The 18,271-nt window shown below is 37.2% G+C and overlaps 1 protein-coding gene across 1 annotated transcript in view; it reads right to left on the reverse strand.

Moving 5' to 3' along the window:
* Window positions 1-485: 485 nt before the first annotated feature.
* Window positions 486-18,271, reverse strand: part of gtf3c2 (general transcription factor IIIC, polypeptide 2, beta) — a 34,618-nt gene continuing 16,832 nt past the window's right edge. Inside the window, 10 exon segments of the mRNA XM_030128883.1 lie at window positions 486-734; window positions 2,253-2,360; window positions 3,547-3,774; window positions 3,941-4,054; window positions 4,454-4,532; window positions 5,076-5,237; window positions 12,443-12,587; window positions 12,815-12,859; window positions 12,862-12,943; window positions 13,102-13,133. Coding sequence (XP_029984743.1) covers window positions 534-734; window positions 2,253-2,360; window positions 3,547-3,774; window positions 3,941-4,054; window positions 4,454-4,532; window positions 5,076-5,237; window positions 12,443-12,587; window positions 12,815-12,859; window positions 12,862-12,943; window positions 13,102-13,133 — 1,196 coding nt within the window. The 3' untranslated portion in view covers window positions 486-533.

Here is an 18,271-nt window from a genome sequence, read left to right on the forward strand (position 1 = left end):
ACTGTGAAGACCCTACACTGAACATGTAACAGTGACCTGTAACCTTATTTTATCTCAGCTGTATTTTGTGTTTGTTAAATGTGTTATTTATCCAGGTTTTGAGACAACTAGGCAGCAGTTTCCAGAACTGATGGAATTTGCGATCTTCATCACATCAGAATGGAAAACTCCTTCAACTTTCACACTTTGACTGGTGCTGTCGATAAACAGTAGCTGGATGCCTGTACGTATATCAAAACTGTCTCCAAAAAAATTCTAAACTTTATCTAAAGCCAATTCAACAAGAACAAAAGGAGTGGTTACAGCAAACTAAACTAGATTTATCATATAGGTACCAGAGAGCTGTTTAAGGCAGACTTTAAGTTGTGAACTTGTCCTTGGACAGCAGAGGAAGAGAGTGGATTTGTCTTGTAATCTTTGTAAAAACACTTAAAACACAAACATAAAATAATAAATTACTGTTGCATGTGTCATTTACTAAGAGCTTTTTTGCAGTTTGGTGTTCATTTTCATCCAAATCTTGAATGTTCCTGCTATAGCGGATCTGTCACAGTTTGGGCGACCTGGCTCTGGTCTTGTGAGGAGTAAAGGTTGTTGAACTGGGTCTGGTGCTCCCTGATCATCTTCTTGCCATTGGAGGTGATGAAACTCCTCAGACAGTTGAGTCTCACCAGACCGCTCTGCCCTCCAGACACCAGCCAGGGGTGGCAGTTCATGTTTGGATTGAAACGCACCTAAGCAGGAAGAGAAGAAGGTGGTGATGGATGGTGATGTGAAAGACTTTAGCAGTGAAAACTTCAATAATGCACAGGTGGGATGCCAAAATAACTAACTAACTCTAACTGGCTGATATTCATGAATAAAACAAGTGCATCACCCTATGAGGTGATTCTGACTTTTTTCTGGTTATGTGGACGTAAAGAATGTTTATATCACTCAGGCTTTTAGAGGTTACAGCTTCTGCGTCTGCACTATTATGTGATGGTCCAGGTCTACATTTTAAAGACTGTAAAGAGTGTCAAAGGAGCTGTATGTAAGAATTATGTTCCAAGTAATCATAAAATAGCCCTGAATGTCACCAGACATTAAAGAATCATGTTCATTTCAAATACTGATATCACTGACAGTAGTAGTCCAGTCAGAATATTTGTGTTTGAAATGCTAAGCGTCAGCCCACAAGTACTGTTTATGTTGTCATTGTGTGTTTTGGTCTGATGCTCCACCCATCACCTATCTGCCAATCACCAAGTCAGTAGCGTTTCAGCATCCAGGTTCCAACTGAGCTGCAGCTGAGAACTTTTCTGAGCATAAATGCCTGACGTTACTACACCTAAAAGGCCTCTTATGATTCCCAAATACGTCATGACAAAGTGAGAAACAAAACAAGGATATGTATAGGAGATGCTTTTGAAACATGGAGACGGCTGAAAGTGGAGAAGAATTTGAAGACCAACACCTGGTCTCACCGGGTCCTGCTATCCCATGGTCTCCCGTGGCTGGGGCCCGCGGTCTCACCGGACACGGGCAATGGTCTCACCGCCTGCTGAGAGCCATCAGGTGAAAAGACCATGGCCCGGTGTAGGACTCGTTGCTTGCCATGGTAGCTCCCTGTAGTAGACGCTTGTGCTGGATCTGGTATATGTGCATCAGTGTGGATGTTCATGAACACTTCTAGGCCACTCTTTTCTCTGGATGACTCAGCTTTAATCTGTCGTGGGTCAATATCACTACTTATCCTTTCTTCTCCCTTCCTGAAGCTCATCTTTCCATCTCTTCATCACATAAATTGTCCTTCCATGTCTCCCCTTTGATTCTTCCCTCTTCCTCTCCTTGAGTTATTCTCTTCCTCTTCCTAATCCATTTATCCTCTTCAGACAAAAAGCCGGTCAAAAAGCCAGTGGCGCTTAGTTTTGGAGATTGTTCTATGAAGTGCCCGTCCATCATCTCATCCCAGAGGGCACAGCGACACCCTCCACTCAGCCAGCCTCTCTTAAAATTAAACACATCAAATGCTCAAACGGCTGCTTTCCATCTCCCCCTCCCTTCCTTCACAGAGGGTGACATTTTTCTCATTTTACACATCATTACATTCAGCCTGTCTTTATAGCTGCCCATCAGAGGAGGAGGAGGAGGCTCCTGTTCTATACCTCACCTCCATCCTGGTGTGTATTTTTCTTTTTCTTTTCCCATCGAGCTGCAGCAGGAGTCTGACGACGCCTGTACTATCAGTGTGTGTGAGTGTGTGCAGATACCTTGTGTAATGCAGCCAAAGGGAATTCATCAACGTTGAGCTTCGTCTTCGCTTCGGTGTCTTTCATGCGTTTCCACACGGCTCGCTTCACGCTGTTTGCGAAGGTGCGCTGCAAGTCAGAGGAGATAGTGGTATTACTGCAGAGTTAAAGATCCAATCCAGGCAAAAAAAATTCTCTGAATTAATTTATACTTTGTCAAATATTGTTTTTACACAGAAATTGTCATAATAGCATGTCTCACTCCCACATTTAAAATACAGATTCTGTGAATATGTAAATATGGATCATTTCTAAAGCTCCAGTGCTGGACACCAGATGTTTTCATTGTCTGTACAGTCAACATTTTCTTTGCATTGTTCCCACTGACTGGATGAAACGAACAGAAATACACCATATGGAACCTAACGTACTGGGACACATTGACTTCAGGTGTTTTACTGCCAAGACACAGACTATAAAACAACAAATGTAACAATAATTTAATTTTATGATGTTATTTAATATATCCTCTAATGTTTTTATTCTATTTTAGGGTTTATTTTGTTTGCTTCCTCATGTATAGACACAAAATGCTCCAGTTTATTTTTTATTAAATTTACTTTTAAGTAAATTATTTACCTTTCATACCTCTAGATTTCTAAATTAATTGCCACTTTCATAATCACTTTAACCAACAAGTAACTGCCTTGTTTCATCAGCTGTCACTCAGGAAGAAAAATCAGCTCATAAACATAAAATAAATATTGATTACTAACTATTGACAAGAACTGACATGTCAGGAAATTAAAAAAAAAAAAAAATGGTAAGGGGTAGATGTAGGTGTGACATGCCCTCATATTTTTGTCCACATAGTGTATGATATTTTCATTACTATTTCAATATCCTTTATCACTGTTTGAGGTTCAATGTGTATTTGTGTCACTATTCTGTTATGGTTTGAATAGCACCACCATCTTAATACAATATGAGTGAACACATTTTAATTGGCATTTGTTGATATTGATATGTTTTTAGTTGCACAACAGCTTTTTGTACAATTACTCAAAAATCTGGCCTGTTCAGACTCTAGCAGGCTGTTTTTATTTCTACCTGAATGATGGTTATTTCTCTTTGTGTGGTTCAATAATAACCTTTGTAAATTCAAGTTATTATCATATATGCACAGTGAAGAAGAGCAACATAAATGACCTAATGCATTACTATTACTATAGATACATCATTAGTCAACTAAAATTTCCAATAGTTTCTTATAATCAGACACCATGAATACATATTAAACAGACTGTTTTCCCACCATATCATAGTCTGTAAGTTGGAGGTAGTACTTCTTTGCAGCCTGTTTGTAGTTCTTAAACTGCAGATAAGGACCTTTCCCTTTTCTCCCACCAATATTCTCATTATTCTTCTCATTTCCTCCTTCAGATTCAGCACCCGGTCCCTCTGTTTCTTGCTGTTGTTCCTCTCTTTCCACATCCTGTACCACCTCTTCTTCTAAAGGCACCACAGATGTGAAGTAGACAGGCTGAAGACATAGAGAGAAAGTGGAAAATATTTGTTCTGTTTCGTAAATCTACTTCATATGATTCAGTTTCTAACATTTAATTAAAACATGTTTGAAACATGTTAAATTAAACTTTTAAAGTCAAGATACATCTTAATTAAGAGACAAATAGGACAAGGGAACTTACAAAACGTCTTTCTAGTGGTCGTTTGAAGATGAACTGAGGTAAAACGGACAGTATCACCTCACCAAGTGTGTCTGATGTCACCACACAGTTCAACCAATCAGAGGTGGATATGGACTGCAAGAAAATAGGGAAAGACCAACCAGTATAAGGATATAATAATACTAGACAAATTTAAAAAAAAAAAAATCGAAAAATAATATCGTTCACATTAGCAGTTTTTGAAAAAAAGTTTTTCTGAAATGTCTTTTTAGAAGTAGCACAAAACCCTTTGAAAAGTGCAACAGGCAAGCTTTATCTGGTTTGTGAGGTGTATCTGAATATATTGTTTCAGTATTCAGCACTGAATTTCAGCGTCAGGTAAATAAAATATGCAAATGAACATTATTTTAGTCAACGTGTATTCTGTTAAATCCGTGTGGAGAAATTTAAAAACAAAAAGTGTTTAAGTTTTGCAGTTTGTGTTTACCGCCTCCACAACTAAAGAATAAAACATAAGGATATCATCACACTCACCCACAAGGTGGCGGTCCTCGGAATGGCGAAGATCGCTCGCATGTTGTAGTCATAGAAATGAACTCCATGTAAACCATGTCTATATAACAATTTAAGAAACAGATTTAATATGAGGCAGAGAAAAGTAAAATTAGACTCTGTGTGTGTTTGTATTTTTTACATTGTCCACAGGGCGAAAGGTTCCAACAAATTATCATATTAATTATCAATTAATCAGCAGATTTTTGATTAAAGCATTGTGTTAAAAATTGTGTAAAAACCTTGCAGTCCTGGTTTGAATAACCAAAATGTCCAAAACCAAGAGATATTTTACCAACTAGTATTTGTATATAAATGTTATTTTCATTGACTTTTTTTTAACTTACAGGGTGCTTTTTTAACTTTTGCCTGGGAATGATGTGTAAAAATTAACTTTGTTGAAAAACTCATGTCATTTACATTACTTTATACTTCTGCTGATTAATGAGCACAAATAACATTAAATATTAGACACATAATAGGAAATATTCTTCAAATCTACAGCTGAAGAAGTTGAAAATAAATAGATTTGGTGCTTCTACTAAACAAACAACTTAAATGGTAAAACAAATAATAAAAAATGAATATGGAGAAGCTGTCTTACACTGCGTAGGCGTTCTCCTGAGCGATAAGGAGTCCAGACATATTTAAAGGCCAGTACACCTCGTTGGTCAGGTAACGTTTCTGAACTGTGATTGGTTCATAAAGCCTCCTCAGATCCCAGGTCTTCAGCAAGCGGTCTTCTCCCGCCGTTACTATCAGGTGTCTGAGAGGAAATGAGATACATAGATGATGTGACCATTTGCAAAGAACAATACACTTTCATTTTCATATTCGTATACTACTACATATTCATTTTCACACCAATAGGTGGTTTACTCCAGTCTGAATCAGTGGATGGATGTCTAATGGCGGAGTGTTTTTCCTTGGTTTGGTTGTTTTTTCACACAAATTAGGTCTGGTTCTTGACCTGGTTCCCATCAGGACTCTTGGAACCTTGGTTCTATCAAGTGGACCAACTCAGTTTCCATTGGTTTTGAGTTGAAACTAATCAAGGATGTTTCATCAAAGCCTGGCTCTGCACAATACACAACAGACCATACCATGGTAATCCTTGTGCATTTTTGTTTATTTATTTTTCCGTTCAGTTGGGAGCCTAGTCTACTCACTCTGTTGTTTTTTTTCAGCAGTTATTACTTTTCCTCAGTGGTTTCTCAGTTTTCTAAATGGTTATTTCAATCCTGTCTTTGTGGGTCATATGAACTCAAACTATTATTAGTACTATTAATAAGGGGCAAAGTGAAATGTATGTTACTCTGCTTACATCAAATTAAAGTAGCATTTTAACAGACAAATAAATATATGATCATTATAATAGAATTAACAGCATATGCATCTTACATCAAGTTTGCTTTGTTTATTTCATATCACCAAGTCAATCGTAAACAACCAATCTATGGTCAAAGACAGAATGACGTCACTTGTATCTGAACTACTTGTGGCATTTTCATTTTTTCCCCCTCACTCATGGGATTTTCTCTCAGAAATTCACAGTTTCTTCTAAATAACTTGTATGTGACATTTAAGAATAAATCCGTTCATACACAAGGCGGTGGAAAATTTACCAGATAAATCAGTTCACTTGTAATGCAGTACTCGAACACATCATTCCTTTAACACTGATCAAAATCTGACAACGGTGTCTGCCTTAAAACAAATGAAGACAGAACAATCAATACAACCACATTTGATAGGGACAAAAAAATGGTTTATAAATGTGGGAAGCAAAAGCGAAGAGAAGATGACAAACTGTTCAGGTGACGGAGAAAAAAAGTACACTGTAGCAGAACAGAGAGAGAAAGAGGTAGTGTCATTTTTTAACATATCTACGTAATTAAAAAGCAGTGATCCAGACAAGATGTGTGTCCTCCAGACTCTACTGCCAAAAGGGTGACTCTGTCTGGAGATTAATCTTTTAACCACGTTTTCTTCATCTTAAAGCTACAGGAACTGGAAGGAGGGAATTTATAAACCCATACTGTACTTCAAATCTGCACATCATTCCTTTAAGTCCAAATCAAAAGACTAAACACAGACCAGTGGTTCTCAATCTTTTTCTCTCTGGCCCCACTTTGGAGGATGAAAAATCTCTAAGCCCCCCTCAACCTCAACAACATTGTAACAGCAGTACAATTATAATTTTTATTGAAAGAAACATCAATATTGTAACAATACTTTTTGTTTTTCCTTGAATAATTTGTTGTGCAAGCTAAAAATAACTTAGATTTTTGCTTGAATAATACAAATAAACTCAACAAGACTGCTCCCTGAGACAATATTTTTCCAAATAAAAATAGGAAACGCACAATTATCTTACAACTATGACAACAAAGTTGCTTTTTTTTTTCACATTTTGGTAACAAAGATGAATATTTTAATAATATCAGTGGCTGCAATAAACCCGTTTACATCGCACATCTCAGAACATTAAAGTGCAAACTGTACAAACTGTGCAAAAAAAGAAACATTGCACATTTTTCTTTTCCAGTCCAATCCTTGTCCATCCTCCAACCTAAACTCTTTGTCTAGTCTAGTGACAGATCACCATGCAGTAGATCGGTTTGTTGTACGTCCCTAAAATTAGTCAAGGGTGCTCCAACTCTAAAACATTAGTTCCACCTGCTACATGTTCTAACCTGAAGAAAAAAAAAAACACCCAGGAGAGATCCCATGCCCTCCTTGCTAGCCTTCGCACCCCCCAGTTTGAGATACACTGATATAGACAAACAGACGCTGTTTCATGCCACTGTGGAAAAGTGAAGCCACCTATCTGAGCTTCTGTAAACACAACCATAATCACGTGATACCTATGAGTGAACTAAACCTCTCGTCACGTAGTTGATTTTAAACCACCCAAAAAGGCTCCACAGAGTCAAAAGAATGGGGTAGAATTCAAAAGAATGGGGTAGAATTCATGCTTCCATATTTTCAACATGTGGAATAATGTCTAACTCACACTCACACTGAAATCAATGCTTCTTCATCTGAACTTGAGAATCATTATGTTTGCTATGTTACCCTAGAATGAGCCATTTATAACAAAGGGAGCAGATCTACTATGTTGACCCGCCATGTTTCCACCATAATTAAGAATGGACTTCCTTTTTAGAACATCAACACTGGAGCCATTGAGGAAATTTTATTTTTTAGCGGCTACCATAAGTCAATATGCACCTTTGCCACTCGATGTCACAAAATTTTACACACTGAAATTTCAGAGCGGCATAAAAATTGTATTGGATTTGATTTCTTTGATACTTTCAGTCTATTTGAAGTATTCACACTTCACATAGTTTTGCTACTACTGCAACTCAGGAAGCATCACAATAGTGCTGTGCAAAAACAGTCTCTACCAAAGCTAAAATAAAGCCAGGTCTGGACTTGTATTAAACTAGTTTCCGGTTCTGTTTCAAGTAATACACTTTCATAACATGTTTCTGCTTCTGTACAACCCTAAAACTTTGTTTGTACCTGTGGAAAAATTTCCTAACCTGTAGTGAAGATGGGAGATGCACTTGAGAAAACAGACAGGAGGAATAAATGTTAGGATGAATATAAATTATTGGTCCAGTTTCTAAATAATAAAGACATAGAGCCTCTCTTGTCGGTTATAAATTAATAAATCATATTTTATTGTGCAAGACATGCAAACTATGCCCAAACTGTATCTGGTGCACACTTTTCTAATCAGGACATTAACATCGTGACCTTTTGTGCTCATGTTACCATCCCTATTTGCTGTATATAACAGAAACTACGTGAAGCACAAATGATAAATAACAGCGGATATTCATAAATGCTGCCCAGAGGTACATCGATAACGCTAATGACACCATTAATTACCCAGAAAGATGCCATTACAAACTATATAAGAAATGGAGTATCAGGACAAACCTACATCTTTAAACTAATTCCTATTATTAAGGCTGAATCGGTGTTGTGAGCTCAAATGCTGATGCCTCATATTTCAAGCTGAGTTTAACAAAAAAATGTTTCTTAGCATTTTTTTCCAGGATCATATCTCAGCATTTCTACAAAAAACAGTATTTGAGGTCGATGCAGAAAAGATCTGTGCAGAAGCATTTACATCGTGTACCACTGAGAAGTACATTAATCATATATTTCAGTGGGCTGTCAACTCCTTAAAAGACAAAAAAAAAAATGCTGATTCATTATCATTTCGTAGGCTGGTCCTGCTGGAGCCGTTTAGGTCATCAGAGGTGGATGACAGACAGTGGCTGGTACCAGATTTTTAATAAAAAAAAGCCAATTGTGGCCCAAGATATTGCAGTGTCAGTGAATCCTTGCAGCAGACAGGGTTGCTGTTAACGACCCCAAGCCCTCCATCTTCCTCCTCATCTACACATTCATCAACAGCGTAATGGAGCAAGGAGAAATAATTTGAGAGGGATGAAACTGTGTTACAGCGAGATGTTGAACCATGACCTTTTATTACGCATCGAATACTCACCACTCAGTACCCATGCACCTCGGTTTTGACACTAATTAAAAAAGTTACTTCATATTACCTGAATGAAAAGGTTCAAATTCACTAAAGTGCAACTAAGGTGGATCATAAAGTACATTGCGGAATTAATATTGTTCATTCTTGTTGCCTCTGCTGTTCCATTTGAGTGACAACCTAACCTTACTGTGAGTCGACAAACAAGTCAACACAGACATATTTTGTTCCACTGCATTTACACGTACTATGCAAAAAATGCTTATATACAGTATTTTCAGGAAGTTGTTCAGCAATCTTTTTAGTTTTTTCATTTTTGCAAGCAAGAACAATAAAAACTTTTCACAATATGGCAACTAGACATGCAATGGATCAGACAGGAGTGTAAGGAATGAGCCTATTGCGTTCATGTGCTATTACTTTTTCAATTCAGATGATGACAAAATCAAAAACGTATTTGAGAACCGTAAATTGTACAGCAAATGAATTCAATACTAGCAAGCAGAAAAAAATAGTATTTAAAATACATGTTAAAGTGCTAAACAACTGACCTAAAGCAACAATAATCCAGTTTGTGATTAATAACAATCTAACAGATCCAGACTGTATTGAAAACAGTGAATTCCATTTTTTTTTTTTTTTTTTATCATCAAACCCGACATGCCAGTTCCCAAAATTTAAGGTAAAACTGAAGGACTTTTGTCCAACAATCAACTGTCATATTACATCTGAACCCAATGTAATGTACAGATGGGCCTTACCTCTTGTCTTCTGTGGTTGTAATGTTTTATTTTCAGTGTATGCATCCATGTTTCTTGTCCTAATTCTTGTATTTTTGATGTTGCAAATGGCGCTGCTGACATGCAACAAAATTTTCAGATCTGTACTGAAAAGGATCATCATTTATACAGTCTAAATGGACAATAGTCAGAATTTTACATGGTTGACTATCGTCCTTTACACAGACCTGAAATAAGCTTATATTTTATGCCAATTCTAAATTGCTGCAAATCCAAGTTATAAGATGATAAGATGACCATTCTGTATAACTTACATCCAACGAGCAAAAATAATATATGGAGTTCCACAGGTATCAATTCTTGGACCTCTGTTTTTCATTCTTATTTTTCCCAACAGCCTATAATAATAATAACAATACACAATAACAGAGGAAGATAGAAATGCTGCTCAATTTTGGTAAGGGTATTTTAATGTTATTATATATTACAGTCAAACTCAAAAGTGTATCTTTACAACACTGCAAAAAACATTATAATATTGAATTGACTGCTTTTATTTTTTGCTTTTTTCAAAGTACAGCAGTAAAATAAATTTAACTCATGGCAATGTGCTTTGTTGCACCTCTTGTCAGTGTAACAGAATGTAACATGTTCAAATCACATAATGTAATCTCACATTACAACATTTAGTTTAGGCCCTGCATCTAGATAAGCTTTTCTAAAATTCATTGGAGGGAATTTGGGCACCTCTGCTCTGAACTGTCAAATAAAAGGAAAACTAATTAATAATTAATCACTATTAAATTAAGATAATAAATGTCACAAAAAAGAGAGAAAACACAAGCTTTACTCCGTAATGTGTGCTTCATTATCTTATAATAAAAATAATAACCCTCGGGCTGTCAAGATTTTAACTTGAATAAATATTCCTAATAGAAAGCCTGAGTCTAGGAAAAGAAAGATGATTTGAACTCAGAGGAGCTGCAGCCTGAAGGTGAGTGGATGTTAACTATTAGAGATAACAGAGGTTCACTCATCTGAATGGTGATAGCAGGGCTAAGATGCTTAGCCTTGTATCCTACATTGTGAATTAGTGGCAGAACACACCACAGTGAAGGATTTTCTGTCAAACTGCAGAACCACTTTCTGCATTTTTAATTTATTGCATTACTTTTGGCTGCAAGGACCAGACCTGCCTTCAACTAATTAAGCATTTAATTGTCTGTGAATAAAACAACTGAACTTTAGTAAAACAAGCAAAAAGAAAGTGCCTGCACTGCTCTGTTAGGTGATTACTTCCAATTTTTAGTGTAATTTTTGGTGCTTAATTTCGATCCTGGGAACACCTTATAGTTTTGTCTGGATTATAATTATAGGTCTGAAATAAAAACCATGTGCATGAACAAAGCTTTATAGCCACTAAAAGGGTTCAGAAAGTAAACATGATTACAATACTGCAAATATATATTTAAAAACATGAGGCACTTTTTCAAGCACAAAACAAAATGCCACTTAACACCATTTGTCTGCTGTTCTAACAGACTGTTAAGGATAAATACCACTAACACATGCCATTTGTATTATTATTAACCTGTAATCAGTGAAACAACTTCAACAGACTCCACATTATCAAATTATGCTTTTTGTTCTAATGAAGTCATAATATTACACTGAGAAAATGATAAAGTCCAACTGGGTTTTTGGTCCGTGAGCCAAAAAAAGTCTCGCCAGAGTAATATTTTAAGAATGAATAGACTGACAAAAGATAATAACAGTAAATATTAAAGTGTGCAGGAGAACTCATTGGCTTTTCTGTTGCTGTTACATCATGTAACATACAGCATCATCTTACATTATAAGTTTGAAGCAATATATGCTTCCTGCACCTTTTTCATAGTGTTCCAGACTTTCTGTTTCTGATTCCTCAGAACATACTTTCCAACAAGATGACAAGACTGTAACCAGGTCCTGCAGCTCCTATAAATCACTTAAAACCAAACCAAATGCCAGACAATATTCCTGGCATGGAAGAAGCTCTGCATTGGAGTTTGACAGCAAGCTCACTCTGTGTGCTCTTTACATACTAGGACAGCAGTGGCAAGCTCCCAGACTGTATATGAACACAGATATTGGGGTAGCCCCCTACAAGTGAAGTTTCAACCTTCCTCTGGTGGCTGATACCGTATAGCAGTATAGCTCATTTATCCCGAAATGTTCAAAACTCAAAAACTCAAAGTGCACATCCAATAAATGATGTGTGATGTGATGTTTTAGGCAGATCCCATCGTTGTAGATATGTGTTTAATTGTTGTATTTTTGATGTTTGTTATTTGCTGTTCTAAAATAAAATGAATTGATTGCCAGCAATAATGACCAGTGATGACTCCAAACCTGTGATGTCTCTTGAGGACTGTGCATGACTCTGGCGCACGTTTCTTCTCTAAATCCCATGACATCCAAAGCACTATTGTACAAGTGATTTACGTTTAGAAATTCCAAATTTTATATATTCTAGAAACAGAATAACATATGCGATCTGGAAGCACAACTACTTTTACGTACTCTTTTCCACACTTAACCCAGACCTTGAAATGCCTAAAAACATAATTTCATGCTTTTCCATGCTGTGTGGGAACCTTGGAGGTTGGAAATGTGATTTACTTTAAGTGCAGCATCAGCACACAGGTGACATCAGGGTGAAATGAATACCTGGAGGCGGGACAGAAGGACAGCGCTCGGACAGCGTGGTCATGAGCGAGGAAGCATCGGTACGGCAATAGGCTCAATGATCCGTCTGACTCTCGCAAACGTAACAGTGAAGACTTTGTGGTGAGATCCCATAAGCCCACTGTACCTGAAAAGATAATGTGAACTGTGAATGCACATACAGAAAATGTCAAATTATCCTGTGATAACTTGACATCAGGAGAAGCTAAGAGATTTGCAAAAATTTACACACTCACAAATAATGCCATCTTTTTTCAAAAACAAATAGGAAACAAACTAATGGCTGCCCGAACACTAATCTTCTGCATCACTAAAAAAAACAAAAAAAAACAGACAGAAGAAATCAAATCCTACCATCATAGAAGCCAACAGCCATTACATTGTGTGGCTTTTGAGGAGCCAGTCCATGGACAGGACTTGCCCACTCTGTGTATTACGGGGGGATTTAAAAGAGCCAAGCTTCAATGATAAAACTGCTTTCACCTGGAGAAAATAACAAAGCCGAATTATTGCTAATGTAGACCACAAAGTTTATCTGAACATTAGTTAGAAATATGAAAACGCAATTGTGCAAAAGAAGAAAGTTGGCCAAATCACAAATCATCAAAGTATGAAAACAATCCCACTAGAAATGAGCCTACCTTGTAGATGGGTGGGACTTTACTGGAATTTTCTGTGAATAGAAACAGTACATGAATACACACCAGTAATCACTTTTTGACCAGGTGCAATGATTACATACTGAGTCCCAGTTATACTTTAACAATCAAGAATAAATCAGTGTCACAATATACAGTTGTGGAAAAAAAATTATTAGACCACCCTTGTTTTCTTCAATTTCTTGTTCATTTTTAATGCCTGGTACAACTAAAGGTACATTTGTTTGGACAATATAATGATAACAACAAAAACAGTTCATAAGAGTTTAATTTAAGAGCTGATATCTAGCCATTTTCCATGGTTTTCTTGATAATAACCAAATCACTTAAGTTCTTACATCAATAGCTATGGCATTGTACTGACAAAAACAGTGGTTTAGGCATTCCATGTTTCTTTTCTGTCTTTTTAGTCACATGATATACACAGGAGTTAGTACTTCATTGCATAACCATTGTCTACTAATTTTTTCCGTGACTGTAGCACCTGTGCACAAAGTATCGTATCTATACTCAATATAGTAGCTAAAATATATTTTTAAAGTATATTGAGCGGCATCATGATGATAACACGATTGATCATTTTAGAGGAAACATTCTATCTCATATTCAAGGTATTACAGTCTGAATAAAAATGTGAAATTTTCACTTTGGAAAGATTTGGTCCAAGAACCTGTCAACCTGGACAAAGGGCCCCAATGTACCAACTGGTATTAGATTTTACTTACAGATTTAACTAAAATATTTACATGGATGATATATCACAGGGTAGAGTTCTATGTATATTACACGACCCAAAGAATAAAAACATTTTTGCACAAAGTGGTTCAAAAGCAAAGACAGTCATGTTTTTTCAACAGTTACATTCTAGCAAAGTCAGATATCTCACATCAGAGGCCTGACATTAGTCATCAACCAGTCAAAGCCAAGTTCTCCAACATCCATAGTTCTAGTTATTAGTTATTCAGATATGATATTTCATGTTGAAATGGTTAAAAGAACAGATTATAAAAAGTCTACACCACCTTCTCAACACATGGTCACATGAGGCATTTTTATTCTGACTGGGCTGTTATTCCCATTCTAAGTGGGGCATTATGGTCCATGTAAACACAGCTAGTGTCATCCACACAGCCTCTCCACTCCATGGTGAAAAATTACTGGATGTTAAGCACCACTTCAAAAGCAATTCTGCCCTGCCTGCCTTAACAATCACTGTTGTGTTTAATAGGTGCAAAATCCAATAAGAAAAAAAGGTGTCAGACATCATTAGTTCTCCCTCCACCTTCAGTTTAGATTACTGAGAATCTGGATCGATACGATGTCCTCTCCCCTCGCTGCACCCTCAATCAACTCACCTCTGCCTCAGAAAAACACACAGTGAGTGGTACTTCTACACGAGCTCTCAGAGCCCTAAAACAAGTCCTAATCTTTCTCCTTTTTCCACATCGAGCACAGACCTGAGATGAACCTGGGCATTCCGTCAATGTCAAATCCTATTATCCACCATAGCTTCACAACACTAGGGTTTAATGGAGGTCTGAAACACCCTTTCGTCTTTGGATCTCAAACTTGGTTGCAAATTAGATTTATGATATTTACTATTACAGGAGTAATCACTCAAAGAAAGGTCCACTTCTGCGACCCATAAACTTATGCTTATATGTATTATTTTTGCAGTGCTTGTCTTTGTCATATCTGCGTAATAAACTGAAGGTACATGATAGTGTTGAATTTAAAGTGCATACACTGACCTTCATTATTGACATTTTTAAGACAAAATAAACAAGTAACAGATTGAAAATAATTAAGTAGTTGCTTCTAGTTAGGTGAAATCCAGAAACTACATAAAACAGCCTGCATTAACCAGTTTAGTCAGTGAAGGCTCATGGCTTGATATTAAACCTGGTTTATACACTGGGACTACAAGCGTAGCCTGTAGCAGATACTTTTGTAGGTTCAGAGGTTATAGCATAGATGATACATGGCAGGTTTCAAATATAATTACATGTTTATGCTATGGTGTGGATGAAGATACCAGTGAATGGTTGAGTTTTTTTTACTTGCAAGTTTGAGAAACCAGAGATAGAAAAAAGACATGAGAGACCTTCCAGAAACAGAAAAACTGTTATGCTTTAGGCACACAGTTCCACTGTTGTTAAAGGTTCTACCAAGACCATGAAATCATTTGTTAGGCAGTGCTTGATGGAAGTTTACTGTTGCACCTAAAGAATAAGTTTGCACTTAGAATTAGACAATATCTTGAGTTCCTGCAGTTCTATCGCCTTTTGTCCAAATATGGTAACTTCTGTCTCCAAAAACCTGGCATGGTGACATCCAAAATGCAAACTTCCAGCTTCAACACAACAGTTCAGAAACCAATGAGTGATGTCATGGTTCCCATATCTAACACTTAAACAGTCTACTGATAAAGCCCCAGTGCTCAAAATGTACAACAAAATCAGCAATTGTGACAAGGTAACTAGTGATAAACAACCTGATGGTGCTATAGCCTATATTTGAGCATGCTAGTGGGGAGGAGGGAAATCCAATTCATGACTATAAATTCAAAACTAAGGTGTAGGTGTCTAAGAGAGCAACACAACAAGGAACACAAGTGTGCATCGACTTGGCTTCTCAACTAGATTACTGACAGGGAGAGAAAAAGAGCCTGCATATACATTACTTTTTTGTCATGTTCATCGACAATTATGTAAGTTCTAATTATGTTCAAGAATTGTTCATTCCAAGAGTATCAAATCTACCACAATAATTACTGTCATTGTATTCCTTTAAAAACCCACTACATATATATTACACAATAGTCATATAATAGTCCTGTGTCCATCATTAACCAGTTAACCGAGACTGATTACAGACTGGTTTGAGTAATGAAATAAAAGCACAACACACTTACACTTTGGCCTCCCTGTGACCTCCCCACCCGAACCCCCTGAAACCTCAACCAAGTCCTTGGTGATTGACAGACTAGGGATACTCGAGATGTCAGCGGCTAGACCTTAAATTCATAGCTTCCAACACTACCAACTGGCTCGGTGATGCATCTTCTTTGTCATTTCAATTATAGATCCTTGTCTGTGGAAAACGGTGCTGTAATTATGTGCGTTCACAACGCCATCTCACATTGTCCCTTTTGTCTTTTTTCCCCCTCGATGCTTTTCCTCCCACCTCCGACATCCCCCTCCTTCCTCCTCCAATTCTGCGCTTTAACAGCCTCCTCTTCTTATTCACTTGCTCATCATTCTCCTGACTGGACGAACAAAAGCTATTTATAATTATCTGTCCCAAACAGAGCCAGGCTGCTGGAGAACGACCGGGACAGATGCACACATAACCTCTTAAACCCTTACAAGGACAATTTCACCTTAACCCCTTCATCAGATACCAAACCACACATTATTAACATGAATCTGTGCTCATGTAAGAAAGCTAATCTATATTCAGTTAGTGCTCACCATGTCAGGGCTACTATGATGAAATTCACTGTTCATTTTTCACTTGGTTTAAATATACCAGGTCCATCCCTCCTCCTGCATCTCTCCCTTTAATTATTTTTAATGTCTTATTTTTTAGACTCGCTGAAGGAATCAAATCCAGTGTATCTCACCAGTAGACTGGTAATAGTTATTTAATTTACATATAAGGATTATTTTTACCATCTAGACAATCATTTAAGTTTATGTAAGATAAAAATGTGAAAAATACTCTCACTATCACCTATATCATAAACATGTCCTTCAAAGGTTTAAAACACAAAAAATATTGTTACATTTATTCTCGTAACAGACAAAAAAGCAAAACTCAGCAAACATTGGGCGGCATGCAAAAGTCATCATTTCTGTTTGCTTATGTGAGCCTTCATGATTTATTCTATATTTTGTTTGTTTTTTTTTTTAGTAATAAGCAGGGGCGTGGCCATCGGTGGGGGTGGGGGGTGGACAAGCTTTGGCCCCCAGGGACAAGAACTGCCCCCCCCCCGCCCCCGGGGACATGCTCTGCCCCCTGTGAATACCCTGTCTAGCCTGCCAGAGCTGAACGGACCCATTTGACAATCACAGACACCCCCCACACACACTGACACCACCCGGTCCGACAATCACGGATGCACCCCTCCCCCATGTCCGAGTCCACATAATTTTTTCTGAAAAATGCCCACCCACACGTCATTTCTGGTCACACCTCTGGTAATGAGGCATAAACACCCAAACTTCCTATCCTGACAGTAACCCTTTAAAAACTCAAATCCTGAATTTCTTTGAAATTGTTTGATAGATCAGGATAAAATAAATGCATTAGATTCTTTTCAGAATGGCAACAATGTGGGTATTTCTTGTGCAAAGTGACACTTGGGAGCCTCACTTTGGAGCTTAAGGAAACGTCCACTCAGTAGGTCTTAATGCTTTCTTAATCAGTAAACCTATGCATGATAATCAGTACAAGAAAAACTATAGGTATTTAAAGTCATTTAAAGTGATGTGATTATGACACTTTGGCCTTTAACAATCTCAGTGTTAGTCCAGTTTTTGCAGGAGACTCTAAATCAACAGCTGGGTGAAAATAACACTTGGCAGTCCTCCTCTGCAGTTCTCCATGAGGTTATAGGGACGATATCTTTCAAATGTGAGTGCTCTGCAACCTTTCTCTCCAATAACTATAATCTATGGTTGTAAGCAGGGGGCTGATGGAGTAGCTCTTTGGAAACTGGACCCAATGACCCATAGGAAACAAAGTAAAATGAAAACTAGAGGCCATTGAAGAAATGGGAGACCAAAGAAAAGACAGACTGAACCGAACAGTCTGGCTTCCTGCATCTGAATTGTAGTGTTGGAATTCTTCTTAATTATAAAACCGAGCCAAGTGTAATATTGAAAAATCGAAAAAAAAAGGCTTTCTGACGTCCTGTCAAGAGTATTACAGTTCATTTACAGTACATATTTACACATGAATAGCTATGTGTGAGGCTTTTATATAATGGTGTAATTAAATCAGGAGCTGTGTCTTTCTATACCTTACACTCTTTCTTTGCAAGAGTGAGTTGTATGTGAACGTTCCTGGGCTCATGTTTTTTGTTTTTTTTTATGAGAATGAATAAATGCATATATACACATAGGGTGGTTATTTTAAGAACATTTCA

The sequence above is a fragment of the Sphaeramia orbicularis genome, chromosome 24 (genome assembly GCF_902148855.1).
Source record: "Sphaeramia orbicularis chromosome 24, fSphaOr1.1, whole genome shotgun sequence".
NCBI classification, from domain to species: domain Eukaryota; kingdom Metazoa; phylum Chordata; class Actinopteri; order Kurtiformes; family Apogonidae; genus Sphaeramia; species Sphaeramia orbicularis.